General features: G+C 37.8%; 1 protein-coding gene across 4 annotated transcripts in view; it reads right to left on the reverse strand.

Annotated features, from left to right (window-relative positions):
• The window catches only part of LOC106081420 (uncharacterized), a 334,294-nt gene that overhangs the window by 91,184 nt on the left and 220,429 nt on the right, over positions 1 to 22,681 (reverse strand). The window contains exon 1 of one of the 4 annotated variants that reach the window (XM_013243353.2): positions 19,518 to 20,521. The exons of the other annotated variants lie outside the window; for them this stretch is intronic. Within the exon in view, the coding sequence (XP_013098807.2) occupies positions 19,518 to 19,802 (285 nt within the window). The 5' untranslated portion in view covers positions 19,803 to 20,521. Of the gene's footprint in view, positions 1 to 19,517; positions 20,522 to 22,681 lie in introns of those variants that run through there. 4 annotated transcript variants of the gene reach the window in all.

Raw genomic sequence — 22,681 nt, forward strand, 5'->3', positions numbered from 1 at the left:
AGACCATAAATGAATTGAATGCAGAAATCATTGCAGAAGTCATTGTGTAATATTTCAGTCCATTCGGATAAGAATTGCGCCTTGTAGGTGCTCAAGACACAAAATCGGGAGATCGGTTTATATGGGAGCTGTATCAAGCTATGGATCGATTGCGACCATATGAGACAAGTATGTTGAAGGCCATGAGAGAAGCCGTCGTACAAAATTTGTGCCAAATCGGATAAGAATTGCGCCCTCTAGATGCTCAAGATGTATATATATAGACCATGCTTAGCACAGTTGTTGGAAGTAATACTTTAACACCGCGTGTAAAATTTCAGTCAAATCGGCGAGAATTGCGCCCTCTAGAGGCTCATGAAGTCAAGACCCAAGATCTGTTTATATGGCAGCTATACCAGATTATGTACCGATTTGCGGCATACTAAGCAGATTTGTTGGAATTCATAACTAAACAAAATTATAGCCAAATCTAATAAGAATTGCGCCCTGTAATAGTTGAAGAAGTCAAGACCCCAGATCGGTTTATATGGCAGCTATATCAGGTTATCAGCCGATTTAGACCATATTTAGCACAGTTGTTGGAAGTGATACCAGGACACCGTGCGCAAAATTTCAGTCAAATCGAAAGAGAATTGCGCCCTCTAGAGGCTCAAGAAGTCAAGACCCGATTTAATCAAAACGTGAACCGATTTGACCTATTAACAATCGCAACCGACTTACACTAATAAAAAGTATTTATGCAAAATTTCAAGCCCCTAGCTTTTCTCCTTCGAAAGTTAGCGTGCTTTCGACAGACAGGACGGACTGACGGACATGGCTAGATCGACTAAGAATGTCATGACGATCAAGAATATATATACTTTATGTTGTCTTAGACGCGAGGTGCTACAAACAGAATGGCAAAATTAGTATACCCCTATCCTATGGTGGAGGGAATAAAAACAAATATAACGCAGTTTTTCAAATATTGGAAATCGGATGAAATAATCACCAAATGTTATGTAACGAAAAATTGTAATTGGAAAATCAGCTTATATAGGGCCATATTGAAAAGACCAAAGGGAAGACACCGTAGCACAGAGATTGGCATATCTGCCTATGACGCTGAACGGCTGGGTTCGAATCCTGACAGCACTCATTAAAATGTGAGAAGATTTCCCCTGTTCAGTAATGGAATGTTCATGGACAGTTTTGCATTTGCATCTCTCAAGAAGTCAAATATAGAAGATATATCGAAAACTTGATCAATGTGTACCATTCTTTTTTTTCTATCAACCAACCAATTACAAGCGGGTATGAGTTCCTGGAATATCTAGTATCTCTGACAAACATCCTTACATCAGGAATAAAAAGACGAATATCAGACGAACACGCACCATGCAAGTAACGATAGAACAGCGCCAAACTACACACATTGCGATGATGCTCAAGTGAAGCAATAGAGTTGTATACCCTACCGTCTCCAATCAACGCCATCGCTCTCCTCTGTACAGTAGCTCTAGGGATGACTTTCAATTTCCAGCCCATATAAGTGAGTTGTACTCCATTTTTGGCCTCATAAAAGTGGTACAGATGTTAAGAAGATAAGAAGGAGTGAAGTAATTCTTACACTGTTTAAGGAAGCCTAAGCACTGATACATGTTTAGCCCAACGGACGTCACTTTGTATTTTCATGCCCAGAACATAAAGAGCTTCTGATTGCTCAACATCTATACCGTTGATAGACAAAGATGACCGTAATGGGTCAGCGAATCGTTTGTGTGATAACAAATAGCACTGAGTCTTCCGTGCGTTAAAATCTACTCAATTCATTCGACCCCACTCAGAAATGGCTGGCAAATACTGGCAGAGTGTATTGTCCTTGACCCTCCTCTTATCCTCAATTTTCGAAGACTCGGCCCATGGTCGAATGAGATTACTGTCATCAGCAAATGAGTAGATCGGATTCGATGTCTGACTCAACAGATCGTTGAAGAAAATAAGAAAAAGAGAAGGAGAAAGGACACCCAGATGTACTGGGGTACATCTGCGGTTAATTTATGCTCATTGGATGAGAACTATCTATTGTGGGATCTTTGAGAAAGCTCTAAATAAATCGAACGAAGCCATTAGCGACACCAAATGCGACAAGTTTTGATAGAAGTGCACCGTGCCAGACCCTATTAAATGCCTTGGAGATATCCAGAGCCACAACCTTACTTATTTACTTGGCATCATTGCATGAGAGACTAAAAAACCCGCATTTCCAATTAAAATAAAATAGGATGAAAATAAATCTGTGATCTCAAGAATTAATTCCAGAAAATCCTTTTAAATTAGGACCATATCGCAAATTGGATCTATTTATTATGCTTGGCTCTGATAAAGGAGGAGCAAATGTACCCTAAAAAAGTTTCATCATCCATACCCCCAAGAAATCATATCTACTGATATTTTTATAAGAGGGATACATCTCATTTGATACCAAACGTGCTTATATCGATGCCATACGGTATTGTTAGTGAATAAACTAGTATATTACAAAAAAATACCGTCTGGTATGGAAAGATAAGTACCGTTTGGTATTAGATGTATTACCAAACATGCATTGCTTTTAATACCAAACTGTTATTGTTTTAATACCAATCTCGTTATTATTTAAATATTCCACCCCTTATGAATTAAAACAAATTATTTTATTTTGTTTGTTTAAAAATGTCACAAAAATACAATGTTACATCTGAACCAACCTCGATTTATTTTATTCGGCAATTGATTCCACATTCATTGGTTCCCGGAAGTGGCATTAGTATGAACGCAAAGTTCTATGATATAGATATCATCTTTGAAATTTCGTATAATATTCAATTTTACCACTTAAAACATAACTTTATGCAAAAAATAACATTTAAAAAATTAAAGAAGTAAAAACGTGCCGGGTTGAATATTGGGAGCTCACCACCACCATGTATTTTGCTAAAAATGTATACAACACTTGGTTGAAGGGCATAAGAGTACTTAACGTACAAAATTTTTTGCCAATTCAGCCATAAATTGAAGATTTTGATTCCGTAGAAGCTATATCAGGTTATAAATCGATATCGATCATATTTACTATGGACATTGGAAGTTATAACAGAACATTACATGCAAAATTTCAGCCAAATCGGATAACAATTGTGATTTCCAGTGGCTCAAGATATCAAATCGGGAGGTCGTGCATGGGAGCTATATCAGGTTATAGACCTATTTGGATCGTACTTTGCATGATTTTTGAAATTTATAAAAAATCATAGCATACCAGCTGAATCAGATAAGAACTCAAATCTCGATATCGGTTATATGGCATTCATATCAGGTTATGCAATGATTTGGTTCATACTTGGTAGCGTTGTTGGAAGTCATAGCATGCTACATGCAAAACTTCAGCAAAATCGGTATCGATTGCGGCTTTCAGGGGCCGGTTTATATGGCAGCTTTATCCAAATTTAAACCCATATTGCCTTTTGCAATCGCTAATGACCTATGTACATCCATAGGAAGTATATGTGCAAAATTGGAAGCGTCTAACCTTACGGGTTCGACCGCTATCGAGATTTCGACAGACAGGCGGACAAACGGAATGACTAGATTAGTAAACCCCCCATCCTATGGTGTTGGACATAAACAAATATTTCATAATGGCGACAAAAGTTTAAGTACAATGTTAATTAAATCTTTTGCCGCCGTGGCATGACTATAAACAATACTCCGACAATTTCTAATAGTCTCTTTCTCTCACTGTACTCTTTTCATCTCAACGTACCATGCGTTTGTCCCGATCGCCATAAGTCTCCATTTGAGGTTTTGTTTTTGTGATGATAGCCAAATTTGGCCTTAATTTGGCTTTCAGAAGTAATTGGTCTCAATTACTTATACCATTTAAGACTCAATTTATATTGTTGGCCAAACGGGTACTTTTTAATGTTTTTGGGTAGGGACGGCGCTGCATACACTTCGGACAACATTTTATATCACACTTATACTCTAATTCCCGAATAGCTTTAATTTAAGACTCATATTGTTGCACCAATCGGTAAACGTGTCTTGTTTGGCACTTTTTTGGTAGTGGGGTGACTTTTCGGTCTCTAGCCAAAATATTTTTTTTAATAAATTCGTACTGTCCTCTTAAATACTTTTGATGGGATATCCATATTGTGCCATTCGTCAATAATGTCCCTTTGAGCGGGTTATGGGGTGAGGCGACCCCTCTGACACTTGAAGCCAAATTTGTATATCATATTAGTACTATACTTTTAAATACCTTTAATTTGACTTCTATATTGTCCTAATCGGTAAACAAGTCCGTTGGGGTGGTTTTTGGGGAGTAGTGTTTATTTGAGGTAGGAGTTTTATATCAATTTCATATTTTTGGGTTCTCATTAAAATTTCGCTTGGATCGATAACTTTTGAACGCTATCAATGATATATGTAGGATTAGTTCCAGTCGAACTTAAAACATTTTTTCTTATTTTAAATATAGTTTTGGCTAGGCGTTAACATCTTTGTTTTCAAATGAAGTTTTGTTCTGACCTAAGGGCTACAGCAAAATTTGTTTATTTTATTCATTCTCATTCCCATTTTTTAAAATATATAAATTCAAATTTTTATCCAATTAAAGTTGCCATTACCGAAATAAAACAACATCATCCTTCCCGTCATTGGAAAGCAATCCTCGGGCATATCCGGTTTCTTGGAAACTCAAATCCCTTTAAATGATGTTATTAATGCCATCAAATCATGTTGAAATAGAAAAGAACATACAAAAAAGAAAAAAAGCAACTTAAACCATACCTTCAGATTGATTCGTTGAGAAATGGTATGAAATAAACCAAAAACAATGAAAGATATGTTGTTGTAGATTGTGATTGTCTTTACCGGAAGTACATATGTATTTAAATAAGCCATCATCGGTAGCACGTGTTTTCGGCACTTTCAAGTTTGCGTTTTCCAAATTGAACAAACACAAATGCCGGCAAACCAAATGAGGTAATGAAAAGCAAGATCGAAACGCCCACGGTTATGCTTAAATTAAATAAAATAAAAAGCCTACCGAATAAATTCAACGCCAAACACTAATGAAATCAGATTTGTGTGTGCTTTATTTGTAAAATGCAACGAATGACATTTAGACATTTAACTGTGGGAGTTATCGAAGTATATTATAACTTAATTGTTTACTTTAAACGCAATAAAAATCGAATATGTAATAATGGGCGTAGTCTAGTATTTGAATGGCTTTATCTGGAGATCGGTCTATATGGCAGCCATACCTAAATATAGTCCGATCCGAACCATATTTAGAACGGATGTCGGGAGACCTAAAACTACCAACTGTTTCAAATTTCAGCGAAATCGCATAAAAAATAAAGCTTTTATGGCCTTCAACCCCTTTATAGGCAGATCGGTCTATATGGCAGCTATATTTAAATATAGTCCTATCTGAACCTTATTTGGGTCCAATGTTGGGAGGAGTAAAACTACTCACTGTTTCAAATTTCAGCGAAATATGGGCTTCAGACCCTTTATTTAGAGATCAGTCTATATGACAGCTATGTCTAAATAAAGTCCGATTTAATCCATATTTTCATCAGATGTCGGGAGGCTTAAAATAACCTACTTCACTTTCAAATTTTAGCGAAATCTGTTAAAAAATAAAGCTTTTATGTGCTTTAGATCCTTAATCGGGATATCGGTCTATATGGCAGCTATATCTAGAAACAGTCCGATCTCGGTCTAAGTTAGTTTGACAAAAACTAAAACGTGCAAAGGAAACTAACCTCCTTTTTCAAATTTCAGCGATATCGCGTAATAAATAAAACTTTTATGGGCTTCATACTCTTTATCGGCAGATCGGTATGTATGGCAGCTATATCTAAATATAGTCCGATCTGAACCATATTTGGGTCAAATGTCGGGAAGCCTTAAGCTACTCATTGCTTCAAATTTCAAAGAAATCGAATAAAGAATAAACCATTTATGGGCATTAGACACTTTATCGGCAGATGTGTCTATTAAGCAGCTATATCCAAATATGGTCTGATTTGGCCCGTTCACGAACTTAACCAGCGTGCATCAAAAAGACATATCTGTGCTAAATTCCAGCTCAATATCTCAATTTTTGAAGGATGTAGAGTGATTACAACAGACGGACGGATAGAGGGATAGACACGCGGACATCATTAAATCGTCTTAGAATTTTACGACGATCCGAAATATATATACTTTGTAGGGTCGGAAATTCATATTTCGATATGTTGCAAACCAAATGTCTAAATGAATACACCCCCTATCCTACGGTGGTGGGCATAAAAAAGGATCGAGATAAAATGCGCATTGTTTAACAACAGTTTTATAAGAAAGAGATTCACAAATTTTCCTTTTTGTTATCTATTTATTGTTGGTTTACAGATAGAACTTGGTTCAAACCATAATTTGTTAGGGTGAAGGTTTTTGAGTTTTTACTCAATACGTTTTTCTATTTTGTAAATCAATTCCGTTTTTCTGTATGTTGTAAATAATTTAGCAAAAGTGCTAGGGCGGATGTACATGAATGCCGTTTTATGAATGAAATAGGCGATCGTAGCGTAGATACATATAGCAAGCCCACACAATTTAAAGAGCTAAACATAAATTAAAAATTGAAGAATATCAAAGACATGACGTTGGTGGTCATCGAAGATGAAAAATAAATGCATTGACATTATGCTAACAACAACCATAAATAAGAAGGCAAGTGGGCTGAAATGAAAAATGAACATTTCCATAATTTAACATTTATGTTCTCCACGAAGGTGAAGACGACAACTCAACGCGAACCATCTGTTACTACTAAAACTCGGCAAAAGATACTCTCACTGAAAAAATTTGTATCAGCAAAAGCATTACCCAACTGTCTTTTTGTTTCATAAAACATTATTTAAAAAATTCTTTCATTAACACTTCCTTAAACGTTTTACTGTAGTAAGTATATTCAAGAGCAAAACACAAGAACCTTTTTTGTGGTTTCCTTTGCACGTTTTAGTTTTTGTTTCTTTCTTTTTGACCTTCCGTCCGAAAATTGGCCGAACGTAATGGTAACGACAGGTAGTGATCCCAGGATTGACTGATCATCTGATATTGCGTCACGCACTTTGAACATGAAATCGCTTTCCGTACAGGATTCATATGCACTTTAAGGGTTGTTGTTTCGGTATTTCTAAAGAAGTACCATAAACTACGAGAACCTTCATTACAACAACATACAACATGTACGTGAGATTTACCAAAGTAATGGAATTGAATGGAGAGGAGAACATTTGTTTTGTTCATGCATTTGAACATTTATTTGAAAAAGAAAACATAAATCATTGACTTTAATGAAATAGCTGTTCTAAGAGTTTAGGAGGAAAGAAGAAAAATTGATATAAGTTGAAAATTGCAAAATACGGAAAATTTGTTTCATCTTTGTGATTATGCAATCATGCATTGTCCGGATAAGTTAGAAGTTAACGACATCTCAGTCAAATTTTTGCATTCGCAATATTAAAAATATTACAATATTTTAAAGTTATAATGGATTCTCATTTTAAAATGTAGAAAAGAAACTTAAAAAATTAAATAACTAAAAAAAAGTAAAATATAATATATTTTTCAAACAAAAAATGTTTGAAAAATAAAATCAACGCACAAAAGCTAACAATTTTTAAATTTGAAGCCTAAAAACACTACTTTACGTATGGCAACGCAGAATGATGCTCGATTTCAGTCGTCAAAGTTGCGCGTTGCTTTTGTGAGATTTGTTTGCAGAGTTAAATTTTTTAACGGAATACTCAAAAACTAAGATCCCCGTTCTCATTCTGGTTTGTCCTTTATCCCCAAAAGCCGGACAATGGAATAGGAAACGCCCAACGTATCATAATCCTCACCAGATGCCCTAAACATGCTATGACTTCCCACAACTATTTTGCTAAGTAAGCTCAAAGTCCTGTGTGTCGCGTCATGATGCCGAAAGTCATACTGATCGCCTTCTTACTTCCTTTCTCTCCATAGGATTTTCGTATTCCTACCGACCGTTTTACTATTCCATAGTGCTACGCGTTAGTCGCCCGAGCCCTCGGAATGCGTCCCCCGAAAGACTTCGCATTAACCAAGTTGATTGACGTTAGTCCTCTGGCATTCACTGTCAGATCGTCTGCTCTTTCATTCCCCCTTGCTCCAGTATGGTCCGGCACCCAAACGATATGGATCGTAACATCCATCCTCAGAGATGGCAAGGTCCAAGATTGTTCGTTATCTCACCGTTTTGATGGTTATAGCCCTAATGTTCGGTTTACTGTCCTTTCACATTCGACTTCCTCGCCTTAACACCATACCACCTCATGCAATCTGTAATCTCCTGTGTCTTCGCATGTTATGGCCAGTCAGTCAGTAAGGAATCTCCCAGCCTTCTCTGATCCATCCATGTTGGGTGAACATACAGATGGCAATACCAGAGTTCCGTGTCGTCTCACTTCGTCTTCACTCCGAAACCACTTCCATGGCATCTAAAACCTCTTGCACTATACCGTGGAATGGCTAAGGTATAATGTCATTACGACGATTGGCATAAATATCCTCTCAGACAGCCATTAAATCCCTGGAGAACGTATTTCTGAACACAAAAAACACCCTCGATTGTCGCAGATCTCTCAACGAGACGGCTGAACAGTTAAAAATTCACCTGTTCTGGGTGTCGGGCCACAGAGATATCCCAGGGAATTGTAAAGTGGACGAGCTTGCGAGACTAGGAACTACCCTACAGATTCCAGGGATACTGAAATCTGTGGGTATGTCTTTAGCGACATGTAAGCTAAGTTTTCAGGGCCAGGCCCGAAGGACAACGAATGATAGATGATCACAAAGAGGGGGCTACGAGCATTCCAAAACTATGTGGTCTAATATAGACTTGAAGAGGTCTGACGCTTTGCTGTCATTGGCCAGAACAGACGTCTCAGTCATCGTGTCCGTCATGACTGGTCACTGTCTAATCGGAAAACATGTTGACAAACTGAAGGTTTGCCAGCAACGACTTTTGCAGAAGCTGTAAGGACATTGAAGTAGAAGAGACTATATTTAGAACACCTTCTGTGTATGTGTCCCGCACTGGCAGTCAGAAGGAGTTCCACTTTAGGTTTTTATTTCTTTGAGAACCTGTCTGATTTAGCGAATGTTAACATTCGCAATCTATTGGGCGGTTTAGATGGTTGAACGGTAGGAACTAGAAGCCATCTTCCTTCTTCTGTTCCTGTGGTATCACAATGGACAAAGACATCTAAGTGAGTCTGATGGCAGACTGCCTCTTAACCCTAACCTAACCATACCGTGACGGTGTGACCCAATCAAACCCTCTATACACTTACCCATCGATTTAAGTCTCATAGCCGCAGTGGCTGTCACATACTTACCGCCCAGATCACTAACTTTGTTTTTTTTTTTGTCACTCGATTCGTTCACCAATTCATTGAAAGCTGTTTTTTCCCTTTATATAATCTGCTGTTTTCAATGATTTGGCGAACGAATCGAGTGAAAAACAAGTAAAAGCGTGCTAAGTTCGGCCGGGCCGAATCTTATATACCCTCCACCATGGATCGCATTTGTCGAGTTCTTTTCCCGTCATCTCTTCTAAGGCAAAAATGGATATAAGAAAAGATTTGCTCTGCTATTAGAGCAATATCAAGATATGGTCCGGCTTGGACCACAATTAAATTACATGTTGGAGACCTGTGTAAAATGTCAGCCAATTCGAATAATAATTGCGCCCTTAGGGGGCTCAAGAAGTAAACTGGAGATCGATTTATATGGGAGCTGTATCGGGCTATAGACCGATTAAGATCATATTAAACACGTATGTTAATGGTCATGAGAGAATCCGTCGTACAAAATTTCAGGCAAATCGGATAATAATTGCGACCTCTAGAGGCTCAAGAAGTCAAGATCCCAGATCGGTTTATATGACAGCTATATCAGGTTATGAACCGACTTGTACTTTATTTGACATAGTTGTTGAAAGTAACAATAAAAAACGTCTTGCAAAATTTCAGCCAAATCGGATAGAAATTGAGCCCTCTAGAAGCTCAAGAAGTCAAGTCCCCAGATCTGTTTATATGACAGCTATATCAGGTTATGAACCGATTTGAACCATATTTGGCACAGTTGTTGGATATCATAACAAAATACTATGTGCCAAAATTCATTCAAATTGGATAAGAATTGCGCCCTCTAGAGGCTCAAGAAATCAAGACCCAAGATCGGTTTATATGACAGCTATATAAGGTTATGGACCGATTTGAACCATACTTTGCACAGTTGTTTGATATCATAACAAAACACGTCGTGCAAAATTTCATCCCAATCGGATAAGAATTGCGCACTCTAGAGGCTCAAGAAGTCAAGACCCAAGATCGGTTTATACGGCAGCTATATCAGGTTATGAACCGATTTGAACCATACTTGGCACAGTTGTTGGATATCATAACAAAACACGTCGTGCAAAATTTCATTTCAATCGCATAAGAATTGCGCACTCCAGAGGCTCAAGAAGTCAAGACCCAAGATCGGTTTATATGGCAGCTATATCAAAACATGGACCGATATGGCCCATTTACAATACCAACCGACCTACACTAATAAGAAGTATTTGTGCAAAATTTCAAGCGGCTAGCTTAACTCCTTCGGAAGTTAGCGTGCTTTCGACAGACAGACAGACGGACGGACGGACGGACGGACGGACGGACAGACGGACGGACAGACGGACGGACATGGCTAGATCGACATAAAATTTCACGACGATCAAGAATATATATACTTTACGGGGTCTCAGACGAATATTTCGAGTAGTTACAATCAGAATGACGAAATTAGTATACCCCCCATCTTATGGTGGAGGGTATAAAAAACGTCTTGCAAAATTTCAGCCAAATCGGATAGAAATTGAGCCCTCTAGAAGCTCAAGAAGTCAAGTCCCCAGATCTGTTTATATGACAGCTATATCAGGTTATGAACCGATTTGAACCATATTTGGCACAGTTGTTGGATATCATAACAAAATACTATGTGCCAAAATTCATTCAAATTGGATAAGAATTGCGCCCTCTAGAGGCTCAAGAAATCAAGACCCAAGATCGGTTTATATGACAGCTATATATGGTTATGGACCGATTTGAACCATACTTTGCACAGTTGTTTGATATCATAACAAAACACGTCGTGCAAAATTTCATCCCAATCGGATAAGAATTGCGCACTCTAGAGGCTCAAGAAGTCAAGACCCAAGATCGGTTTATACGGCAGCTATATCAGGTTATGAACCGATTTGAACCATACTTGGCACAGTTGTTGGATATCATAACAAAACACGTCGTGCAAAATTTCATTTCAATCGCATAAGAATTGCGCACTCCAGAGGCTCAAGAAGTCAAGACCCAAGATCGGTTTATATGGCAGCTATATCAAAACATGGACCGATATGGCCCATTTACAATACCAACCGACCTACACTAATAAGAAGTATTTGTGCAAAATTTCAAGCGGCTAGCTTTACTCCTTCGGAAGTTAGCGTGCTTTCGACAGACAGACGGACGGACGGACGGACGGACAGACGGACGGACATGGCTAGATCGACATAAAATTTCACGACGATCAAGAATATATATACTTTACGGGGTCTCAGACGAATATTTCGAGTAGTTACAATCAGAATGACGAAATTAGTATACCCCCCATCTTATGGTGGAGGGTATAATAAGATAATGTTCTTGGCCGTTAATCTGTATGGGTGTCTATGGGTTTGGGTTTTCTAGAATAGTCGTCAATGTCCTAGTGGGCATGGTCCTCATTGCCCCGCCTATGCCGGGACAACATGTTCTCTGAATCTGTTGTATTACTCCTATGTCCACCAAACTACTGAGGCGTAAGTAATAATTGGTCTACACATGCCCAACATCGGCGAGTCTTCTCAGTACATTCTCGGAGACCACTTCTAAATATTGGCCTTTGCCAGATATCGAAATCGTTCAAATTGATCAAATTTTATTTTCTCCGCGAATACGCAGATTTCAATCTTTTAGATATAAACAATTAGACCCCTATGTGCAGCCCAGACGCATACCATTTCCAAGATACTTTCGGCCCTTCCACGTAGCTTATTCTTATCTTTACCTCAAAAGTATCATAATATCGTCTGTGTAGCAACCGGTTCAAATCCCTCCCATTTCAGAATTCGTAATAGGTAATAGGTATGAAATATCAAAACGATAACTCATTAAAACAGTCCAAAATATTTATTGTCAGTTGCAGTCTACTGCAAGCAACCCTTCTTCAGCCTTCACTAAAAATATGCAATTTGAAAAGAGCTTCACAAAATTGTGATGGCTGATAATGCTTCTCTACAAACGAATTTTGAGAAGAACATTAGAATTGGTTACAGAAGTTCTAATATTTCATCAAAGCAGTTCTGTGGTAAGGGACAGTCGTAAAAGGTAACCAACCAACCAATTAAACCAACAACCCTCTTTAAAACCTGACAGTTTTATGGGCTACAAGCAAACAATAACAGACAAGAATTTCATGGCAACCAACAAGTGTCACTCGAATGGCAGGGGAGTAGTTAAAATTAACATAAATATGACTTTTAATATGAGTATTGAATTGTGTGTTTTGTTTTTAAGAAAGGGCTGCGGCTATGGAAAGTGGCATAATAATTATGGTTACCTTAATGGCTTGACAAGACGAACACACTTGAACAAACATTTTAATGGAATGAAAGAAAAATTAATTAAAAAACATTTAAATCTTAAAATTATGGGTTGGAAAATCAATATTTCGTTGTTATTATTGACACCTTAGACATTTTCTATTAATCAGTTTAGCAGTTATCAAAAATTTTTGGTAAATTTATTTTTAAAAGATATAGAAAAATCAGCGTATCCACCTCACCATTAAAGATCTTTTGATATACCATGGCTATATAAATGATAATGTCAGAACTAATAAGCATTCAAAGTATATCTTCAGCTCCAGATTTAAAATTTTGAATTTGGTCTATAAGGCAATTCTACTCTCTCTTCAAAATCTTCTCCAAATCATAATTTTAACCAAACACCACTTCAAAACGCAGAAAAAGCTAAACGTTGACAGAATTCTATTGGGTTTTAACAAAAGTCACTATGGGATAGACAGACAGTTTGTTGTACATCAAGTTTTCAATATGCAGCACGTGAAACTTGGTGAGCTAAGTCAAGCAGTCGTCGTTTCGCTTGTCTTTCTCTGCAAAGTAGAAAACAGTAAAAAAACATCGAGCATATGCTACTAAGCTGAAACTTTGATCCAAACAATTACAAAAACGAAATTAAAGAACGAAAATGAAAAAAAAAAAAACAAAGAAAACAATATAACCAACTAAATGAAGAAGCAAACACTTGAGCGGGAAATCATAGAAGTCTAGCTATTTTTTGATACCAGACCACGTAACATGTGGCCAATAATGAGTGGAGGTAGCAGGCAATGATAGTTTTGCGGAGTGTGTTTACGTTACTTGCGCCGGACGCCAGTCTTACGGTAAGTGATTTTATGCTGTTAACAAGTTTCGTTAGAAACAAATGTTCGGGGGTACATTGAAATAGTGTGATGAACAGGCAAACCTCTTGGTCTTTATTTACGAAATGTAAGTGTGTTGCTTGTCATGTTTCCAAAGTCTATGCCTGGCATTGGCATTTTGGGGTTTATTACAATGGATAAGCCAATGAATAGATTTGACCATATTCGTAGGGAATAGGAATTCTGAAACGAGGGTTAGTGTGAGATATTCTAGGAATGATAATGTTTATATTATTTTCATTCTTCCAATTACCTGCCTAGTTGGTAGTACATGCTTGACTTAAATGCCAATAATGCTTCGGCGATAAAACTAAAAAGGGGTCATTTATGTGCTATGTGGTACTTAACTCCATTATGATTAAGAATATAATAATTTTATTTAGTCTTCTTGGAAATGGCAAAATGGTTTTTGATAAAAATCACTATTTAAACATAATTACGATAACACACAAACTGGTTTTATTCGGCTTAACAAAAGACTTAAGAAACGCACTTGGAAAGAAAGCTGCAATTTCCTAATGAACTCAAAAATCAAAAGAAAATTGGCAAAAATTAAAAACTTTGCAAAGTTTTGAATATAAAAACTAGAAATATAATTAAATAAGTACTCAGAGAAAATTTTAAATTTCGAAACAAGGTGCATAGCTAAACCAAATGCATAGCTAAACAAATGTAAGTGTTTAGATTTAAAATATCTTATATTCGCGCCAGATGAACTGATAAAAATCCATCATATGCAGAAAATAGTTTAGGAATAAAATACTTAGATATACTTTTTGAACTTAGATCAAAACAGGTAAACAATGAGCAAAGTCGAGCGGAGCAAATATATAGCACCCTTATCCACCGAGACTACTTACATCAAAAGAAAAATGGATACAATGGATGTGTGTAATCTCCTGCAGGGGGTGGCAGGCAGCATCTCGTCCTACATGGCCGCTATATATACAGAATGCCCTGGACGCTATATTCACAGAATGCCCTGATGGCCTGGCCGAAGGAAAGGATGGTCTTTATACCCAAACCCGGCAAGGATAGGACTATGGATCAATAAGCCTTTCGTCCTTTCTACTCCAAAACCATGGGGCTTATAGAGAATACTATGGTAAAGAGTAGCGAATTGCTCAGTGCCTCCTGTACTAGGTTGTGCACAAATCCACCAGAAGAATCTTTTGATGACAAGATGCATACTTTTGGCGTTATGCATTAACATCGAGTGGACTTTTAAAAATGTGAGAAGCGACACACTGAATCAATCCTAAGCCCAGCACCGGGTGGACCAGGTCCTTAATGATTGGGTAAACCATATACTAAGAAACAGGTGGATAAATTCTGTATCTTATAACATAAGGACAAGGGAGAAAGTGACTGATAAGGGATTTGAACCAGTCTGCTAAGCAGACGATGTTATAAGACTTCTAAAAGATAAGGATCCGAAATTGATCGAAAGGGTATTGGAGATTACATACGACTGAGCTACACCTAGGGGTCCCAATGTTAACCCAGAAGACTGACATCTCCCTGGTGGACTGCGTTGGAGAAAAGTGCGACGTATACAACAGGTTCAGAGAACATGTTATCTTGGCAAAAGCAGGGCTATGAGGACCACTGCCACTAGGGCACTGGAGACTATTCCAGATATCCGACTCATAGAAAAACAGATTATTCGTCTGTTCACGACGGAGACGAAGGTGGGCCAATTTGACACGCCACGTTTCCTCATCAGAACGATTTGGGTATCCGACAACGTCAAGAAGTTAGGGGTGATCTTTTACAGGATACTGAACTAAAAGTGACACATTTAGGAACGTTCTAAGAATTCGTCACTACGGCCTGAATACGATAATACTCCACTGGATCTATATGAGCGTGATTAATACTAACTTACGTCTCAATAGTTTGGTGGACTACGATGGCGAAAAGTGCAACATGAGGCCAATACAACAGGTTCGGGGAACATTTTGTTTTCGCAAAGACGGTGCGATGAAGACTATGGGACTTCAGGCTGTGGCACTTAAGATGATAGGAGATTGGATAAAACATAGAAGCAGGTCATTCCATTGCGCAAAATGAGGACAATACAATCGTTTCAGAAAGGGCGATAAGGAGCAAGCGCGATTGAGATTATTTCAGATATCCGTTCCATAGAATAAGTATGAGGCATGTGGTGATAAAGTATTTAAGTGAAGGCGTCGAGTGTGAACGTCATTACGTACAGTAAGATGTCTATCAGAGCTTAAACAACCAAAAGGGTGAGGTTACGAACGATCTTGCAATGTAAAAAGGAGAACAACGTTTTCTCTGAGTAAGGGCACAGACGATGTCGCCGTGAAAAGACAGAGGACTTCCATCCATTAACTTGTTGAGTCCAAAGTCTCTCGTGCGACGCAGTCTGAGTTAAGAGTGTGGGCAATGAACGTACATGAAGCACAGTGAAACTGTCAGTAGGACTACGAAAATCCATTGGGGACATCCGGATCAAGGGAAGAAAAGGCTAATACTGAAAGGAAGTATGACTTTCGATATAATTTTGGCATATAAGGACTAAGGGCGCTCTTATACAGAATCGCTGCGACAACTAATGATATATGTTGAGAATTTGATGAAGATGATATTACGTTGGATCATTTCTTATGTCACTGCCCGACTTTCGAGGCTAACAGATCCCGGCACTTAATACCACAATACTAGACTTGAACCAACTTAGGGGCGTGGAATGGACAGCAATTTAGTATTGAGTAAGTATCACGGAATTCCTGACCTATACTTTTCGAGGTTACCTTTATACGCTCCACCATTAAATGGGGAAAATACTAAATTCGTAATTCCGTTTGTAACACATCGAAATATCGATCTGAGACCCAACAAAGGTGTTGTATAAAACCACTTCTGACTTCCAAAAACTGTGCTAAGTATGATACAATTCGGTTTATATCATGATATATGTAACATGCCATATAAACCGATCTCGGATCTTAACTTCTTGAGCCCCTAGAGGATGGAATCATTATCAGATTTGGCTGACATTTTTCATAAATTGTTTTGCTATGACTTCCAACAACTATGCCGAGTATGGTATCAATCGGTTCATAACCTGATACAGCTCCCATATGAACGGATCTCCGGAATAAACTTCTTGAGAACCTATAGGGCGCAATTCTTTTTCGAATTGGCTAAAATTTTGCACAATGACTTCTATTATGATCGTCCGAAGTTCATTACCTGAATAGCATACCAATTTTTATTCATTATGCTTGTTGGCCTATAAAGAAATATCTTGCTAAGAATTTGACAATTGCGATCTATGGTGGAGCACAGGATCGTAAACACATTTTTTTCAAAATTTGGCAACAATTCTTCTTTTACTCAGAAATTGGTAAGGATACCCAACTGCGGTGAGATTTGGTCGTAACGTCAATGCTAAATTTTGTACTGCTTGCCAACGCACTATTTATAGGCAGATCCTAATCATTCAAATCCTTCAAAATGTGCTTGTTCATTATTCAGAGCAGGGCATTGACGGTTTAATATCCGCACGCTATTTTTAACCAAACCTAGTCTAAGACATGCAAATATGGAAAAAATTAAGAATGGCGTTGTCAAATTGACCACAATGGTCGATTGGTGTCTCAACACACAGATGTTTTTAAACACAAAAAGCTGTGAGCACTACACAAGCTGGAACATTGAGGTTCGATCTGTGTGGTGTTCATTGCTGTCACGAGAAGCTTAGCTGCGAGCTACCCGTTGCGGATAGTGGAATGCTCTATCTGAAGTAGCTATAACTGCAGTCGTGGTATCGAGCGGGGAGTCTCAGGTAGAGGTCGGGTGGCACTGGCTCTTGCACAAATACTGAGTGCCTACGATGCTCGATATGACAATGCGAGTTATTGGCGCCTTTAAATAATCAATGGCCGACCTGTTCTCGCGGCGATCGGTCTTTCGGACCGCAACGAGCTTGCTCACCTACAGGAGCTTGACGAGGATCACCACCTCCATATGAAAATGTGTTTATAAACAACAACAACAAAGGTTCTCAATAAACAACAGTTTTTTGTGAACGAAACGTTCGAAACTCTGTACATATTCTTACAACATCTATCTGCGTTCCAACTACATTGTACCATAGCCGTCTATCCGACGGGAAAAGGCGGCGACTTAAAGGCTTGATATCATTCCTTGTTTTGCATCCGCGAGGCCTGAATTCCGAATTCCATGTTTATATATTATTATATAAGTTGAGTGGCATTGCCAGGTTAGTACTTGCCTACATGGCCTTACGAAGAACGACAGAACGTCAGAAGATCAATATATTTTCTGGGGTATACATCTCTTGTTAAACTTTTAGAAGTTGTATTTTAGAAGGCATACGGTCCTTTAATTAGAAAGCTTTGCAAAACTGTTGTCAGACCTGATTTAAGGAGGCCCTACTGGTTTTTCCACTGGGTATGAACATACAATGTTTTAAAAGTCATTTGAACTTAAGGTTGGAAATGGAATTTTGTTCATGAACAATCCATTAAGGAACGGGGTCAAACATCTCACATATCACTGAGTGCTGTCCGTCAAGTTTAAAGCTCAATGATAAGGGGCCTACTTTTTTATAGCCGAGTCCGAAAGGCGTGCTATGGTACGATACCTCTTAGGGGAGAAGTTTTTACATGACATGGTCCCAGCGGGAAAAGACGGCCATATCGAGGCCTGATATCATTTCAAGTTGCAAGGTAATCCTCTTGGAAGCTTCATTTTAGAAGACATACGGACGGTCCTTGAAGGCCTTGAAGCGCTTTTATCAGGATTGATTTAAGCAGGCTTTACTAGTTTTCCCACTGAGGTACCTCTCGAATGTCGCCAACATTATGAAGGGATAACCACCGCCGATAATTTATTCTGATGTTTTCGCCAGGATTCGAACCGAGACATTCAACATCATAAGCGAACATTCTAACCTCTGCGCTACGGTAGCATCCTTACGTGTGACCTTAAGGTTGGTAAACCTTTAAATGTTGTACTGATGATATACATAACGGTCGGTGCATGAATCAATAAAGCGCGTTCACAAAATCAACGCCGCACGTTGACAATATTTTCAACAACGTCTGTTCATGATATTGGCACCATTGGCGCATGATTTTGCAACGTCCTTTTTCTATCAGTGTAATGAAGAAAGCCCACAAAAAACAATAATTGTAATTTCTTTTACGAGGTTAATCGGTTCCGACCCCCGTTTGCCGATCGAATTGAGGTCTGTTTTAAAGCCCACCTACTTAATATAAAAGTTGACACTCATATGCCTTAATGAGATGTTTTTTCAAACTCCTACTGTGACAAGACTAAGTTTAATGACATTATTAACTGGACGCTCATTTAACACATTACCCCATTCTAAAAAATATCAGACAATTAGCTTTGGGCGACTAATTGGTAATGTATGAAAGAAAATCAAAAACATCTCAAAACAACTGCAATAACTTAATTTATGACTATTTTTAATACAACTCAAAAGGACGTTTTTGGCAAAGACTAATGATGATTACATTTATTTGGTAAAGTCCGGGTCATCATACCCGCAATACATTATGGTTATTCAAGTGTAGTTAATAAAACCTTGTTTGGCTACTTTGACTTGTGTCATCTCAAAATGAAATTCTAATTGAACATCGATAATTTGTTGCCAAGTTCTAGTTAACAAAGGTCTTTAAAAGATTCAATGAAATTCCTATGGCATTTTCAATGAAATTCCTATGATTATTTTAAGCTTAGATTTACTAGCAAAACTAGCTGCTGAAAATCGTTTATAAAAATCGTATAGCGAATTTTTTTATTTGCAATTTTAAAACTTAGCTTGCTTGTTCGCCACAAGATAGCTAGGCATTTGTGCTTACCTTGCAAGTTTGAAAAAATGCGCCAATACTTGATTTGTTGTAGATCGCATCATTGTTGGCTGAACCAGCAGCAATATTGGGGTTACTAAGACTGGGATTATTGGCCTGGCAAGAGGAGGAGGACGTGGAGATATTGCTGCAGCTGCTGCTGCTGTGGGTACGAGCCAAACTATGCTTGGAATGCTTTGAGTGTTGCTGCTGCTGTTGTTGTTGATGGTGGAGCGATGAAGCCAAGGGAGCATGGGGTGGCGCAGTTTTAATAGCTACGGTATCCATTGTTGCCATTGTGATTTGTTTATTAATGATTCGAGGGTTGAGTGGTTAATTTTATGCACAATTTTTGTTTTAGTCACAAAGAAAACTATCGAAACAGTTGTTATTGTGTTAATGGTTTTTTATTATTTATTCAAGTTGTAGTTTTATGCTTCATTGGTAACATGTTGGGTGTATACTCGATAGGATTTTTTGTTTTTGCATAAACGAGTTACAAACGAATTAAGGGAGTAGTGAATCCAAGTTTTTTAAATGGCAACTTTTTTATGGCTGTAGTTTCTTTTTTTTTCATTGAGTATCGAAGAAGGGACGTTTTCTACAAAGGAACATCCCCTACTTTTAAACCGTTTTTTAGTATTTCACCTTTTGGCAACAAGGGATAGTTTTTGTTTTACTTTTGTTTAGTGGATGGTTAGCAACATATGTTTGTATTGTAACTTCTTCGCCAAATTTTCGTTAACTTTAAATGCACCTGCTTGTTTTATTTCTTTCAAGCCTCTTAAAAGTCCAGAGAAGATTCCAAAGGGTCATTTATCATTAAACGTAAGGTGCAACATTTATAACACGCACTACACATCGCATCATTGATGGTTACCAAAAATTTGCACTACGTTAGCCTAACAAATACTTTATGGTAACCTTACTTTGTGTCATTGTAAATAATTCAATTTAAGAAGATTTTGCGTTTAAGCCTCAACTAAATTTGAGTAATTTTTGTTTAGTTTTCATTAAATGAGAATTAGATTTGTTTTTCTACATCAAATAACACAAATTTGATTATTCTTCTCCATTTTTTTTTTTTTGTTCTATAGTACAATGCATATTGATTTTTTGATTGAAAATGTCAAAAGTTCACAAATACTTTGAACTTTTTTTCTTATCTGCTAGTCACTTTGAGTATAGCTTCTGCTGCCTCGGCAACACTATGGCAATGTAGACACGCTCTTTCTTCGGGCCAAAGTTAAGTATCATCATTTAATAATTGGCAGCCACAATGGCTGAGATTTAAAATTAAGATTCACACAAACACCAAAACACCTAATCATCTTGGCAACTGCATAATTATAAACATTCATTTGCTTTCTGCATTAATAATGATTTTGAATATAAACTTCTCGATTTGTTTTCTTCTACAAATCTGTATATGTTTCACTATATTTGTTTTTTGTTTTGTTTGTTTACTTTACTATTTTTTGAAACTCGAATCGGTTTGCGCCACCACGTCTGCTTAACTCGAGAGCATTTTTAACACAGGCTTACCAACAGGTAAAAATTCCCTGCCAACATAAAAAGGGGTATTTATTTTAAGCCATGAACCTTTGTTGAGCAGTAACATGACGTTCTCTTGCTCTCATTCTCTCGCTTAGATTGGTTTATTTTTGAAGGCATGCTTTGACAAAGAAACAATACTTGTTTGGGAAATTTTGCCAAACATGTTTACCTGTTGTTAGAAAAGAGAATCCTCTAGATGTTAAGAGAGCTTTGACATAACATTCTCTTAATACTTTCTTTCAACCATAAATTGGAAAAGCAAATTCATAGCATACTTTAGGGATATAAAATATTCAAGTCAGGTGTATTCTTTATTTGTCTTTTCTTATTCGGTTTTAAAAAATTTGCTATTTGTGTTTACTATAAAAAATCAAAAAACATTATTGTCTTAATAGAACGATTTCTTGGACAGGAAACTGAACTGAAAGTATCACATTCGGTAGCGTACCGAGATGTCTCAAAGATGTAAGCACTATGCATCAGAATGCTCGAAATGGGATAGTCCACTGGCTGTACCGAAGCGTGATTATACCAATACTAACTTGCGCCTTGGTAGTTTGGTGAACTTCGATGGAGAAAAAGTGCAACATTAGCATTCAAAAGTATCACTCTGAGATCGCGCCCTCTGGGGCACTGAAGACTATTTTAGATATTCGAACCAACCAGCCACTGCAGCTATGAGACTAAAGGCGATGGGATTTTGGATACAGTATAAGATCAGGTCAAGCCCAATGAAGGCATTGGCTGAGATCCGCACCCTCTTGAGCAGTGAAGACTATTCTAGATATATGAACCATAGACATACAGATTACGTATTGCGGCGACTATAGGAAACCTGAAATAAATGGAAGAAGTTTCAGATGGGATACCTAAGACAACAGTTCAAGTCGAGGTCGAGTACGAGGCACTTTCTGCCAGCAGAACAGGCTTGGATTGACGGAAATCTGGTTTTGCAAATGCAAATTTGCCCATTAACATTCCACGAAGGAACAGGGCAAACTTCTCTCATATCAATGACACACCAACCACTCCCAAAGCAACATATATTTAAAAATTAAAATTTGTTAAGCAGCTCGCTCTAACAAGGCGAATATTTTATTTGCACTAAAGTTTTTGAGGTAGTGAGGCCATTAGCTCCGCAACGTGGCCACATAAACCGAATAAGATCGCTCAAGAACAAGGTTAGTAAGTTGTTCCTAACCTACTGAAGTATTCCCTGTAGTGCTTAAAAAGGTATCGGATTAAAGAGATATAAGGGTAGCCCGAATTTAATAAAAAAGAAGTTATGGAATGGCTAAAATATGATGTCATAACGACGATTAGTATAAATATCTTCCCAGACTGCCAGGCATCCATTAAATCTCTGGAGAACATTTCTGAACTAAACAACTTCCCTTGACTGTCGCAGATCTCTCCTCTAGTTGGCTGAACAGTTCAAAACTCAACTGTTCCGGGGGCCTAGCAACCGAGCAACAGAGATATCGCAGAGAATTGTAAAGAGACGAGTTTGCGAGACCAGGAACTACCTTACACATTCCAGGGGAACTGGAATCTATGCGTATACCCTAGCAACATATAAGCTAAATCTTCAGGATCAGGACCGAATGGCAACGAGGAAA

This window comes from Stomoxys calcitrans, chromosome 4 (genome assembly GCF_963082655.1).
Source record: "Stomoxys calcitrans chromosome 4, idStoCalc2.1, whole genome shotgun sequence".
Lineage (NCBI taxonomy): Eukaryota > Metazoa > Arthropoda > Insecta > Diptera > Muscidae > Stomoxys > Stomoxys calcitrans.